The 14,510-nt window shown below is 38.8% G+C and overlaps 1 protein-coding gene across 1 annotated transcript in view; it reads right to left on the bottom strand.

Moving 5' to 3' along the window:
* Window positions 1-13,990, bottom strand: part of LOC119793555 (protein-glutamine gamma-glutamyltransferase E-like) — a 35,568-nt gene extending 21,578 nt beyond the window's left edge. Inside the window, exons 1-5 of the mRNA XM_038300761.1 lie at window positions 13,837-13,990; window positions 10,347-10,517; window positions 7,340-7,594; window positions 6,151-6,269; window positions 2,266-2,394 (exon numbers count right to left, since the gene is read on the bottom strand). Coding sequence (XP_038156689.1) covers window positions 2,266-2,394; window positions 6,151-6,269; window positions 7,340-7,594; window positions 10,347-10,517; window positions 13,837-13,873 — 711 coding nt within the window. The 5' untranslated portion in view covers window positions 13,874-13,990. The remainder of the gene's footprint in view (window positions 1-2,265; window positions 2,395-6,150; window positions 6,270-7,339; window positions 7,595-10,346; window positions 10,518-13,836) is intronic.
* Window positions 13,991-14,510: the final 520 nt, after the last annotated feature.

Consider the following 14,510-nt stretch of genomic DNA (forward strand, 5'->3'; position numbering starts at 1 on the left):
CTGTTCTTCACCACTTAAGCTTTGTCCATATTTAGACCAACGGACCATGATAGGCTGTGGTGTATGTAAAAGGCCACATAGGCCTACAGGTTTTTTTGGATGTAAATTCCCTTTATTTAACCCTAAGCAATACAGTTTGAGTAATAAAGATTAGATTTATGTAGAACTATTCCATAAGAAAGAATTGTCTTGTTTCCATCTACCAATCAAAGGAAATAAATAGCACTATAAAAACAGTTAAAAACAGTATGCTGTTCTCCGAACATACAGTTTACCAAATCATGCAGTCAGGTTCTAGTTTAGGCTTATTTGAGTATTTTATTCAAGAAAAGACTGTGTCTTAAAATCAAATTATTTATTTGAGAAGAAATATTGGAAGTTCACATTCACAGCCTGGTGTTTGGCTCAAAAAGTTAGCTTATTTTCCCTTAGGGGTAACATCATCTTATGGTTTTCTGTAAAACGAAGGCAATGAATGTCGTCACTAAGGTTTGTCAGGTCAGAAAAATAACCCTCGCAGACACAGGTACTTGATTTACAGGATTAATATCATATAATAAAGGATTTTTATGTGGCCAATGCATCTAAGATCAGACATCATTTTGTCACAGACCTACTTTACAGATGATCTAAGATGGGAGAAGAGTCTATGTGAAAAAGTCAGTTTGTGTGCTTGTGTATGTCCTTATGGGTCTAAGAGAGGGATTGTATGAATGGGACTGGATGAATGTGAAGTTGTTTTTGTGGCTTCTTGTCAGGTTGGGTGTTTGCTTTCCCGGCTGCACCCACTGAACACTCTAGGCCCAAGTATGAACTGGGCCTGCCTCCTCCCAGGGCTCTCATCCAGTCCCCGAGGGGCCCCCGCTCTGGGGGCTCTCGTCTAACCCTCTCGGGTGGGTGCAGCAATCCCTATGTCTCCCATCTTTATGTCTCAGTGATCTGGGGTTCCTCTGGATATATATATATATATATTTCTTTTCTGCGTTTTATTGTTGTTACCCACAAGTACAGAGCAACAAAATGAACTCTCTGCATTTAACCCATTCCCTTGGGGAGCAGTGGGCTGCCACTGTGCAGCGCCAAGGGTTAAGGGTCTTGTTCAGGAAGCCAGATTGGCAGTCCGTGGTAGTGGGGCTTGAACTTAAAACCTCAGGATTCCCAGCTCAATGCTCTAACCACTAGGTTAGAGCATTGAGCTAGCATGCAGGGTCTTGTCTAAGGACACACACTGGCAGCTCATCCCCTCCCCCAGCTGGGGTACAAATTCAGTCTTCCTGTTTACAGGATGGGTGTCTTACCACTTGAGCTAGCCAGCTACAGCTATAATATATCTGAGGCTCTGGTGGCCTCCTTTTACCATGCCATGTAGGGCAATTCTGGGGCCACCCACACCTGCTATTCAGCATACTTAACTTCTAAAGGAGCTTTGTGAATTCTTTATACACAGGCATGCTCATGCATTTGGTTCCAGGTGCACACTAATACTAAATCCTAAGCTGCAGCTACAGATATATACCTCCCTGAATACTATTGTGGAATGACCATAGGTTATGACTCCCACACACATGGATATCTAAGGGATACCTGCTGTCCGGAAAGGTTTCTTTGAAGTTTACTTTGGTTGTCTGTTGATGTTCTCTGTTTTCTGTTCCTCTCATCTCATACAGCTGTGGAAGCAGACTTCTGGGAGTTACTCAATAACTTCCGTGTCTATTTGTGCTGTTTTGTTTTATTTTCTATATTTTCAAACACTTTTTCTCGTCTCTCTCTCTGTCTTCCCTTAGTTATTATCCCTTCTTTCTCTCATCTCCCTTTCCGTGTTGCATACGATTTCACTCCCCAGATAATGTTCAATAAAGTTTAATATGCAAGTATTAAGCAGAACCTTATGACAACAGTCATTATGGTCAGCTTGTGAAAGCAAAGCTGTTAGTATATAAGCTAGTCTGGGACATTATTTCCCAGAGTTAGATAGACAAAAGAGGAGACAAATAAAAAAGAAAGAAAAAGTCAGATTGCCTCAAATTTAAGCTTGTTTTGTGGTTGTTATGACTTGGATGACCGAGAATAAAAACATAGGAACATCCAAGTTTTTAAAGAGTATCTCCAAGCGCGATCAGTTTCTGATGATGTATATTTTAGCGTTCATGCTGGAGGATATGGACCAAGTTTTGTTTCAAAGTGAGCGGATGAAGCTGGATGTGGTTTAATGTGAAACAGAGTTTTGTAAAGAGTTTAGCCTGAAAATTGAAGAGTGTGACCTACCATGGCGCTGACCACTCGGCTGACGTAGATGGGGTCGCTGCGTGCGGAAGCATCATCCGCTGGGTTGATCCAGTGTTTGAGGTTGCGGTCCAGTATCTTCATACAGATTTCCACCATGCCCTGTTCAAACTGGACAAGAAGACAGAGATGCTGGATTCTTGCTCTTAAACTGCATTTCAAAGGAAAAGTCCGGTCATATTTAGAATTCAAACTTCTGATCATTAATAAATTATGTGTTTTTGATTAAGAGTAATTGTCATTTGAATGTGCTTTACTGGAGACATCCATGTTTGTCAAAGAACTCTACTGCTACCTGGGAAGTCTATAATACAGGTGCACTTGAAGTGTTGGAGCGGCTTTCTCAGATCGCAGTGTATCCGAAGTAAAGAAAAGGTTTTCATTGAGCGAAGAAGATTACCCGCAGGAAGAAGTGGCTTAGCAGGAGCAAATGTCTGTCGAATATCCAACGTAAAACTAACTTCACCACAGTAGAGTAAAAGCGGCAAGCAACCTTGTCCAAACTTTGCAAAACCGCTGGGTCAACATCTGCTTTGATGGTTGTCTCTAACAGTATTATTCTCTCTGTTAGTTGAAACAATATAGAACATAATTGTTTGAATCTGTGTTGTCTTCTGACAAATCAGCAACTTGTATTAATTCATTTGCTATGGCATTTAACAAGTTAGCCATCGTCACACCTTTGCCTGGAGGCAAAATCAAAGCACGCGCTCAGCAACCGTTTCCGGGGAGCTAGCCTTGGCCAATAGGCTGATCTCCTCCTCCATTTTAGATGTGATTAATCTATCTCTGTTACAGGGATATGTACCTAAAGCTTTTAAGGTTGCTGTAATTAAACCTCTGCTTAAGAAACCGTCTCTTGACCCAGATGACTTGGTCAATTATAGACCTATATCCAATCTTCCTTTCTTATCCAAAATTCTTGAGAAAGTAGTTGCCAAACAAGTTTGTGATCACTTCCACCATAATGAACTTTTTGAAGAGTTTCAGTCTGGCTTTAGAGCTCATCATAGCACTGAAACAGCTCTGGTGAAAGTCACTAATGATATTCTCATGGCCTCAGATAATGGACTTGTATCTGTGCTCGTCCTGTTGGATCTTAGTGCTGCATTTGATACAGTTGACCATAATATTCTTTTAGAAAGACTTGAATATTTTGTTGGAATTAAAGGAACAGCACTAGACTGGTTTAAATCTTATCTATCTGATCGAATTCAGTTTGTTCATGTTAATGATAGATCTTCAACACGCTCAAAGGTTACCTGTGGAGTACCACAGGGATCAGTGCTAGGACCAATTCTCTTTACTTTATACATGCTCCCAATTGGTAGAATTATTAGACAGCATGGGATTAATTTCCACTGTTATGCTGATGATACCCAGCTATATCTGTCTATAAATCCAGATGAAGCTAACCCATTACATAGATTACAGACATGTCTTGAAGACAAAAACCTGGATGACTCTTAACTTTCTGCTTCTGAATGCAGACAAAACAGAAGTTATAGTCTTTGGACCAGAGTCTCTGAAAAAGAAACTGATTAGCCAGTCACTTCATTTGGATGGGATTAAACTGATTTCAGATAATAAAGTAAAAAATCTTGGTGTTATTTTTGATCAGGATCTGTCATTTAAATCCCATATCAAAGAGGTTTCTAGAATTTCCTTCTTTCATCTGAGGAACATTGCAAAAATTAGAAATCTCTTGTCCAGGGGTGATGCTGAGAAACTAGTCCATGCATTTGTTACTTCAAGGCTGGACTATTGTAATTCTTTACTATCAGGAAGTCCACAAACTGTAGTTAAAAGCCTTCAGCTGATCCAAAATGCTGCAGCCAGAGTTCTAATGAAAATTAAAAAGAGAGATCATATCTCGCCTATCCTGGCTTCTCTTCATTGGCTTCCTGTTAAATCAAGAATAGAATTTAAAATCCTCCTTCTCACATATAAAGCCTTAAATGGCCAAGCTCCATCTGATATCAGAGATCTGATTGTTCCTTATGTTCCTAACAGAGCACTTCGCTCTCAATCTGCAGGTTTACTAGTGGTTCCTAGAATTTCTAAAAGTAGAATGGGAGGCAGATCTTTTAGTTATCAGGCTCCTCTCCTGTGGAACCAACTACCAGTTTTAGTCCGTGAGGCAGACACCCTGTCTACTTTTAAGGCTAGGCTTAAAACTTTCCTTTTTGATAAAGCTTATAGTTAAGGTGGCTCAGGTTATCCTGAGCTATCTCTATAGTTATGCTGCTATAGGCTTAGACTTTTGGAGGACATAGGGACCCCCATTTCATCATTCTGCTTCATTCTCTCTCTGTTCTCCTATCCTGCAGAATCTGTTAGTTCAATCTCTAACCTTCTGCTCTCTCTGCTTTTCCTCAGAGTAGCTTTGCCTCGTCTGTTCCTGTTTGGCTGTGACGTCATCCTGGAAAGAAACATCAGCTGTGCTGCTTCTATCAACACCCTTGTTTATAGATGTTGGAGATCGGCCTGTTTTCCAGTGTGGTCCTGTTTCTCTGACCGTGACTGAGTGGATGTGCTCTCTTCGTCCTCTGGCATGGGAGCTGCCTTGGAGCTCGTCTGCCTGGCTGTGTGTTTCCTGGACGGGGCCGCCTTTTACAGCTGCTTTTTGTATCTCTGCTTCTGTCTCCTTGAACCCCAGTCGGCCTCGGCAGATGGCCGCTCACACTGAGCCTGGTTCTGCTGGAGGTTTCTTCCTGTTAAAAGGGAGTTTTTCCTCTCCACTGTCGCTACAAGCATGCTTAGTGTGGGGGATTGTATTTGAGTCAATGAGTCAATGCAATCAACTGGTTTTCCTTAGATAGAAAACTTTGTATCAATTTGACTGTATGATCTGGTTGAACTGTAAAGTGCCTTGAGATGACATGTGTTGTGAATTTGGCGCTATATAAATAAACTGAATTGAATTGAATTGAATAGTTGTGAAGCTTTCCCGGTGACCTCGGCACTTTTGTCACATTTAATGGCACACAAATTTATGTTATTAGCTACTTTTTGAAACAATTTTATATTATTGAATCCTTCATTTATCTTTGTATGCATTTTTTATCATGGCAGGATTGGTCCTATTATCCAAACCATCGTGAAAACATTCTTCTTCGAAATTTTGGCTACATATGACCTGTTTCTTCTCTGGCCAGAACTTCGATGGTAAATCCTCCCTCTTCAAGTTGGCAATCCAACGACCAACCCGTCCGTGGAGGTTCAGAAATCGGAAAGGTGTAACAACTCATTTTTTTTCACTTTTACCCAATGTATTCCAGCATCCAGCTGCTATGCACGTGGGCATTGTCAGTTTCACTATAGCTCTGGTGAATTTCAATGGTGAAGTCGTCTGGAAATCTTCAATAATTGTTGTTGATTGCAGATGTGTCTAGTAGTTCCCATTGATTTAGCTTGTAAAGCGGGGAGAATGGCGCTAGGCTTACCGTACCGTGAGGTCACTGCCAGAAGATGGCAGTGATCGCAACAAAAATTGTTATTATTATTTTTTTCTGATTTACGCTATATTCATTAAATCACCGCAAACTGATTAGTTTTAGGTATAAATAATGATCCATTGATTATTCCTTGCTGACCAGACTTTCCCTTCAACACAAACAAATTTGATGAAATCTAACAATAAATGTCAGTAAAACTAAAGGTTCTTTTGATATCACAGTTGCCTCCATGTCATCATTTAAAGGCAAACATGGAGAAATAACCCTGGTCTTTATTCCTAAAATATAATTCATAGCTTTTCTCCTGAAAAAAAACCTAAGAAGGTTTGATTTTTAAACAAAAACATGATTAATTTTTATCTAGAAGGAGTTCAGGCATGAATTCTACATTATGTGTGTGTGTGTGTACCTGTCCATAGTCCCACGACATTGGAACGATGTAGTTTCCACCTCCTCTGTAGATTATTCCCTGCTCGTTCATCACATACTCCTGTCTCTCTGCCTCGTTTGGCATAAACACCCAGTCATCTATCCAGAAAGTCAAACCACACAGAAAAAGGTTGTTTTTAGAGCAATTCTGTGGAGTATTACCACCTCTTAAGCAGTAGATAACGTTCAGATCAACCTCAGTTTGCCGAGTCAGAGAGGAATTCTCATGAGGCCAATCAGGCTTATCACATATCTCAAGGCATGTATGCCGAATGCACCAATAACTCTGCCAATAACGGTGTTTTGTCAGATCAACATACTCATAGTCAATACTCATGCGCAAGATGTCAGATTTGCGTTCATTCCTTTAGTTTTTTACGAAAAATATACTTTAAACTACTTCAACGGCCATGTATGCCTTTGGTCATATACAAAAAAAATATTTAAGGTCAGATCGCCATACGCTTCAAAAAACAACAAAAACTAAGTCATTAAATATTTTTTTTTGTACATGACCAAAGGGATGAACTAAAGGGATAAACGGGTATTGACTTTGGGTATCCTGGTCTGATAGGGTATGCTCATCTGACAGAACTCTGGCATGTATTAGAAAAAAATAGCAGATAATTCTAAATGGGTTTAAACAAACTATCAGCCAGCTTAGATCAGAGATTTCAGATGCAGGCCAATATTTTCCGATTTCTTATCTGATTTGGGACATATCTATAAGAAATTTCATTCATACGGAAAGAAACTCTCCATATGGTTGAAGAATTTTCTCAGTGCTGTTGGGAATAATCATGGAATAAAGGGAATAGCTGCCTCTAAATAAGTAGCAACCATTTTAAATTGATTATTAATAATTTATTAAGTCATGGCCTGAAAAGCAAAAAGTAGACAGTTTAGGGTTTTTTCGGGGAGATGCCATATAGTGGTTGATGTCACTCTGACTATGAACCAGAGAAAGCAGCGTGAAAATAGACGTCCCTAAGAAAAGCAGTAGAACATGTTTATTTAGAGGACCCACATTAGCATGAAGCGGACCTTGAATGGGTTCTGCACCTGTCCACAACAGTTTATTTACCATTTGCTCAGCAGTAAACTCTGCACCTCAACCTTCAAAGAACAAGGCAACACAAAAAAAGGCAATACAAATAAGCAAACCTTACCAGGACTCCATGGGTTGAAAAGCACAGAAAGGTTGGCCAACATCTTCTCCTTGTCCTGAAGTTTGGCTGTCAGTTTGTATTCCCCTATAGGAGTGTCAGCTGGGGGGGTGATGCTCAGAGTCAAGACTCCAGTTTCAGGAGAAGAGCTCTTGTGAAGCTCTGCCTTCCAAACTGCCTTAGCAGAGCCTGAATGAAGCACTTTGTCTGGGAAACCAAAGTGAGACATTGTCCCCTTGTCCTCTGATGGAAAATGTCCTACAAACAGACACAACCCAAGTAGTAAGGCGACATTTATGCCCATTCAATTAAATTCACTTCAGTTTATTTATATAGCACCAATTCACAAGACAAAACACAAGACATATCAGGGCGACAGTGGCGTCGGATGTAGGAGTTTGCTCTGAAATCGGAGGATTGACGGTTCAAGCCCCGGGTCCGACTTTCAGTGTTGTTGTGTCCTTGGGCAAGACTCTTCACCTGCATTGTCTACTGATGGTGGTCAGAGGGCCCGATGGCGCCAGTGTACGGCAGTGAGCCCCAGGGCAGCTGTGGCTACAATGCAGCTTGCCACAATCAGTGTGTGTGAATTAGAGACTGACACGGGAGTGGATTTTCACTCCTGTCCCGTCCCACTCCCACAAAAAAAATTTGTGTCCCGATCCCAGGCCAGAGTAGAAATCTAAATCCTGTCCCGTCCCACTCCTGGTGAAATTACTCCCACTCCCATCCCGCTCCCATTCAGAATGACTCCCGCTCCTGCACCACTCCCATTCTAGCGCGGGTGAAAAACTCAGAGCGGAAGCACTGTTGGTTTTTTGGTCGTGTAGTTTTTTTGACTCGCATTATAGTGTAGGCTTCAAGGAAAAAAACTACAAAATGGCGGCGCCAGTACTGGATTTTTTTCTTTCTATTTTATTTTATTTTTTGGCATCGATCCTAGTTTTTTTTAGTTAATATTGGTTTGCTCCCGCTCCCGTTAATGTTTAATCCTGTACCGTCCCAAACACGTGATCGTTGCTAATACTGACTCCCATCCCACGGGAATCCCACGGGAATCCCGTGACCCGTGGGATTCCCAAAAAAATGTCAGTCTCTAGTGTGAATGACTGAATGTAGTATAAAGCGCTTTAGTCAAGTCTCCTGACTTGACCAAATCGCTATATAAGTACAGGCCATTTACTTATAAATCCTCTCCTGCTGTTGTGGTTTTATATTTAAAAAGGTTTCAAAATAGCTCTTGTCCTTTTTCTTGAGATCAGATAGATTTATTCCTGATACATTATATAACATTATATAAACAAGCATTAAAAATACTGGATAAAAAACCATACCACTACCACCATTGTAGTATTCTGAGGAAATATCAGTTACTTACCTGGAACAATCTTATCAAGTTCAAAAACATCTGTTTAATTTATAAAATCAGACATGGTTTAGCACCACCTCCACTATGTGACTTTGTACAGTTCAGATCCAGTGAGGTCAGGGTAACCAGAGGGGCAGTGAGGGAAGACTGCATCATCCCCCGGAGAAAAACAGCCTTTGGTCAGGCTGTTTTCTCCGTAAGAGCATCTCAGCAATGGAACACAGCGCCAGAAACCATCAGAGACTCTTTGTCATTCTCTTCATTCAAAAAGAATGCAAAAAAAATGGCTTGTAGAGAGCCAAATTTGTGGGCACTAAGGTTTTTAGTGTGCATTTAAATAATTTTACAATAAATTTTTTAATCATTTTACATACATTTTACTTCTTAACCATAATGTTTTTATGTAATTGGTATTGTAATTTAATCTTGTGATTTTATACTTGTGTTTATTTTTAAGGTTGCCTTTTTAATATCTGGCTGGGGGACTACCGATGAAAATTAGCACTCCTTAGCTAACTCGGGTATAGTTACATTGTTTTAATGTTTATTAATGTACACTGTCCCCTTTCAAATAAACAATAAATGAAAATGAAATGAAATATCGGAGATCCAACATTGTTTCATCCTAATGTTTGAAACAATGTTTCAGAACATCAGAAATGTTCTCTCAGTGTGTTTTAAATCCTTTTTTTTTTCTTTATTTACAGATGATTAAAGGAATAGTACACCCAAAATATGATTAGCCTTCATTCCGCGGCAGACCAAACCAGATGAAAGTGCGCATTCAGCTCGGCAAAGAACTCATGCTCTTCCTCAACACTGAAGTCCTCAGACATTTTTCTTTCGTTGTTTCTTTCTTTGCACAGGTAAACAGCACATTTCTTCTTCTACGCTTGCATTATCGGCAGAGCAGATGCTGAATGCGCACTTTCATCTGGTTTGGTCTGCCGGCTTCCGTAGCGTCCTGAACGCGCTGGCGCGCGCTTTCAGGAAATCCTATACACTACTGTTTATGCTCTAAAAACATTCTAAATGACTTCGTTTCGAGTAAATTATGGACGCTACCCACTCAGGACACTTGGAATACATTGGACGAGCAGTATGGAGGAATATTGACACGTTTTTGTGGACTTTTATGGACCTTTCTGCCTCGGGCGCCATAGACCTCCATTATTTGAATGTCAGCAGACAGCAAGAAGCCTCCCAGATCTCCAGATGCATTTGAGATATCAAAAAAGTACTCCAGAGTGTTGTTCAGCATGGGGGTGAGTAGAAAATGAAGGCTACTCATGTTTTGGGTGTACTATTCCTTTAAGAACAGAGTTTCCCAAACTGTTCAGCTTCTGATCCCCAAAGGGTTTTTGAATTGATTCATGATCCAAACTATTGGTTGAGTTTAACCACCATTTCAACAGCATAATTGTGGTTAAATGCGGATTTATAATCAGGAACTGCAATTTCACAGAGCTGTTGGTTAATCATGTAAAATCCATATAAGGTCAATTGAAATTCTAGATAGAAAAATGAAATGTGTGAACAAGTAAGGGGTATGATTACCTTTTAAAAATATAGTAATTTAAGTGTTTTTGTTTGTAGGTTTCAAAAGGAAATAATTTAATTCAATAGCTAAAAGGCACCAACCAGTTTCTGCAGTCATCGTTAGCTGATCAAAGCCGGGGTTGAAAGGCTGAACCAGTTTGAGGGTAAGTTTGAAGGACTGGCCTCGTCTCACAATCAGCCGGTCCACTGATATTTCACTAGTGTGGTGCTCATTGTTGTTGGTCTCACTGTGGAGGTCCACCTCTCTGAAAACTAAACACACAGAAAAAACAAGAATCAAAAGATGGATTATTTTGGTTTGCTAGAATTTTTACTACTCTTTACAATTCAGTATTGAATTCAGTTTATTACTATAGTGCCAATTCACAACACATGGCGTCTCAAGGCACTTTACAGAGTCAATTCAACCAGATCATACAGTCAAATGATTTCAAAGCTTTCTATCTAAGGAAAACCAGTTTATTGTATCGACACATTCCCTCGAAGGTCAATCCCTCAGCGGAGAGGAAACAATTCCCTTTTAACCGAAGCAACCTCCAGCAAAACCAGGCTTAGTGTGAGCGGGTTCAATTAGACAGAATCAGACATAGAGACAGAAGCAGAGATACACATTTTTCCCCCAGAACTTAGTTTAAATGTTAGAAAACAGTTTTTTTTCCCCCATTAATCACTGATAACAAAGTGAGTCTAATGGACATCCAGACTGTTAAACCTAACCTGTCTGTTGCAGGCAGCAGCATACAAACATAGAAAGGGTGTGGAGAGGACAAAGCTCTTGCCAAATGCCTGCTGATATATTTTAGAAGCAGAAACTGGGTGTGTTTACTCATCCCAGCCTGTGTGCCTGAAGGGAGCATGCCAAAACAGGTGAGAGTGTAGGAAACAGTACAAAAACACACCCTTTTTTTGACCTCTACTGTAACAATCTGACAAATTTCAGGGCTTGTGCAAACATTTCAGGAATCCATAAATCATGCAAAGAAAGTTGGTTAAACAACTTGGGCAAATAAATCCAACCACAAAAACCGCTCCAACCAGGTCTACATGTGGTTTGTTCCCAGAGATAAGCTGCAAAGAGGCGGTTTGGAAAAAAGGATTTTCAGCAGTAATTCTTTCCTTATTTGGTCATTAGAAATTAGCCACCTGTGATGAGATTTTTACAATTTTCTTAAAATAATTTTCTCAGTGTAATAAACATATGTAATATTCTAACATCCAAACCAATTATTTCTTTATTAGTTCTTTATGTCAGTATATTGTGATTGCAGGTTTGTATATATGGACCTTTTTATGTTCCCTATTTAGGACGGTTTTTAGTCTATTTCCTATCCTTCTGAGGACCAACACATTTTGTGAGGACTAAAGGTTGGCCCCTATATGTGGCCGACCCAAATTTAACCTTAGAGAGTCAGTTTAGGGGAGTGGTGTGAAGAGTGAATTAACTTTTGTTTAAGATCAGGGCTAAGAATATGATAAAAATTGTGAGGGTTAGGCATCAATGTATATATATATATATATATATATATATATATATATATATATATATATATATATATATATATATATATATATATATGAATAGTATGTGTATGTATATGTAAATAAATATTTTTGTATAACTTTTTTGACTGCATCTTATTTTTTTATTCATCTTTTTGACCTTCCACCTTTTTTTTTGTACAATTACAATAAAGATTTTCCAATTCTGATAATGGAATATAGAACGATAGATTGTGTAGCTGCCATCGAAGTCAGAATAAATAAATAAATAAGAGATTAATAAATATTTAAGTTAAAAATATAGAGCTCATAAATACACACATTTTTAGTAATAAAGGTTAAATATTAAAGTATAATTTCATGTGTTTCTTGAATATTGTTTGTTTTGATGTGGGGGAACGAGTCCTAATTAAGGGGTTAAGGGGATGCAGCTGTGGGTCGACGGAGTGTTACCTTTAAGGGTCGGTACCTGTGGATCTGTAACGTGGTTCTGGAAAAAACAATCAGGCAGACACCACGCTGATTCCTCTGCCTAAGTCACCAGTGATAAGGACATTGGATAAAGGACTGAAGATTCTAATTTTCTCTCAAGGGAAAGCGGCCAATGAGGTACATTTTATTTTAATTTACTGTTTACTTTGTTTGACCGTTAAGATGTAACGCGAAGAATTTCTGTTGAGTCATATATTGTATGGTCGCTTTTTTCCTTTGATGTCCTTTCGGGGAAATAATTAGTTTGTTTGCTTTTCTTTCTGTATGTTTTAACAGTTCTCATGGCACACTATCATACTTCTTGTGTGATTAAAGCCAGTATCTAAAGAACAACTTGGTTTCCTGATTTTTCGACTTGAGAGGGAATTACAGATTGCATTTCTATATTATTCAGCATTGTTTAATACATTTTTACATTTTGTAAAAAAAAAAAAAAAACAAAAAAAAAAACTAAAAAGCAACCCATTTTTTGATTGTTTCTAAACACGAGTTACTACATCCTGACAGGTTGTTGCTAAAACTGTGAGGAATCAGAGGGCCTGTCCATATTTCTGTTGTTCAAGTCCACGGCAGTGATTGAGAATCTCAAAACATCTTCCTAACTATCAGCTCTTTGTTTCAGAGTTTCATTTTTCCATCCAGTCAATATGAAAGGGGTCAGCACTATAAAATCTGCTCTCATGTTAGTCTGCATTAACAGATATGGGATGCAGACTTGGCAGCTGCAAAAAGCTCATTATCAGCACGTTTTGGTGGAAAAAAATCAAACTGCTGCTTTGTATTCACTTTAAAATGATTATAAAACTGTTTTAAAACCATTTAAATAATAATGACCAACTGTGGAGTGGTTGTAAAAAAAATATAAATCACAGCACACTGAAACTCTTTTCTCGACTTCAAGTCGATGGCAAGAAGAAAGATATAAATAAAGATAATAATTTATTAGCTTTCAAACCAAATAAAAAAACTGCCTTGTTATTTTTTTTAAACCAAAATGAAAAGGTTCTTGCCGACTATTTAAGTTCCACACGTTTCAGTGTTGCCAGAAAGTTAATGTATGCAATTTAAGCAAAAAGGCAGGAATTCAGAGTCATTCAGGTGAACCAAGGATAAATAAACAATTGTTCCGTTTTCCTTTGTCTTCAGATTAAGCAGCTATTTCATGACAAAAACACAACTAATGACTGTCTGAGGAGACGCGCTGCTGCACTACCTGCAACAATTATCATAATTTGCTTCATTAAAACCAATAAATCTCATTAGTGCTAAGATGAGAAATAAATGTGATTAAATCTGCAATCATTTGATGAGGGGATAGTTTTTTATTCTTTCTTTATTATAAGGTTCTTGTCCTCCTGAGACACGTTTAAACATGTTAATATTTACCTCATTGTGCTATTCAGAAATAGTTTCCAAAAATCCACTCCATTCCTGTTAAAAAGCTTTCACCAGAAAGACCAAAACCAGTCTGCATGATCAGATTTACACAGAAACATTTATCTGATTTGTTGTCTTTTTATCCACGTTTAACAACCCTGCTGACTGTTTCTTAAATTAACGGAAAAGATGAATACTGTACCTGTATGGCTGTCGTCATTGAACCAGTTAAGAGACATGGTGGCCTTGGTTTAACGTCTCCTTCTAGGATGAAGAGTTGAAAGCAATCTGTCTGATGCCGAGTGTGCACTGAGGAGTATCTGTGCACAGGTGGATTTTAAAGTGACTGTCACACCCAGCTGCATGCCACCACTTCCAGAAACCTATGGTGCAACCCTATCAGGCATTCCACGGAAATTATCACTGTCTCAAGCATGACAAGTTTTTCTGCTGTCATTTTTTAGGGTGTGCTGCAACATTAAGTTGGAAAATATGTATTTCTGGTAAATTTGATTAAATCTGCTGATTAAATTTCTGTGATTTGACCCAGTTGAACTTTCAGAGTTAGCCAAACTATTCTCTTCAACTTGTATCTTAGATCCAGTTCCAACCAGGTTATCTAAAGAAGTATTCCTGCAGATTTCCTCCTCAATTTTAGACGTGATTAATCTATCTCTCTTACAGGGATATGAACCTCAGGCTTTTAAGGTAGCTGTATTTAAACCTTTAATTACAGCTATTAATTAAAGGTTATTAATAGCCATCTCTTGACGGAGATGACTTGGTCAATTATAGACCTATATCCAATCTGAAATCATAGCAGTGAAACAGCTCTGGTGAAAGTCACTAATGATATTCTCATGGCCTCAGATAATG

This window comes from Cyprinodon tularosa, unplaced genomic scaffold (genome assembly GCF_016077235.1).
Source record: "Cyprinodon tularosa strain WSP-4 unplaced genomic scaffold, ASM1607723v1 ctg455, whole genome shotgun sequence".
NCBI lineage: Eukaryota > Metazoa > Chordata > Actinopteri > Cyprinodontiformes > Cyprinodontidae > Cyprinodon > Cyprinodon tularosa.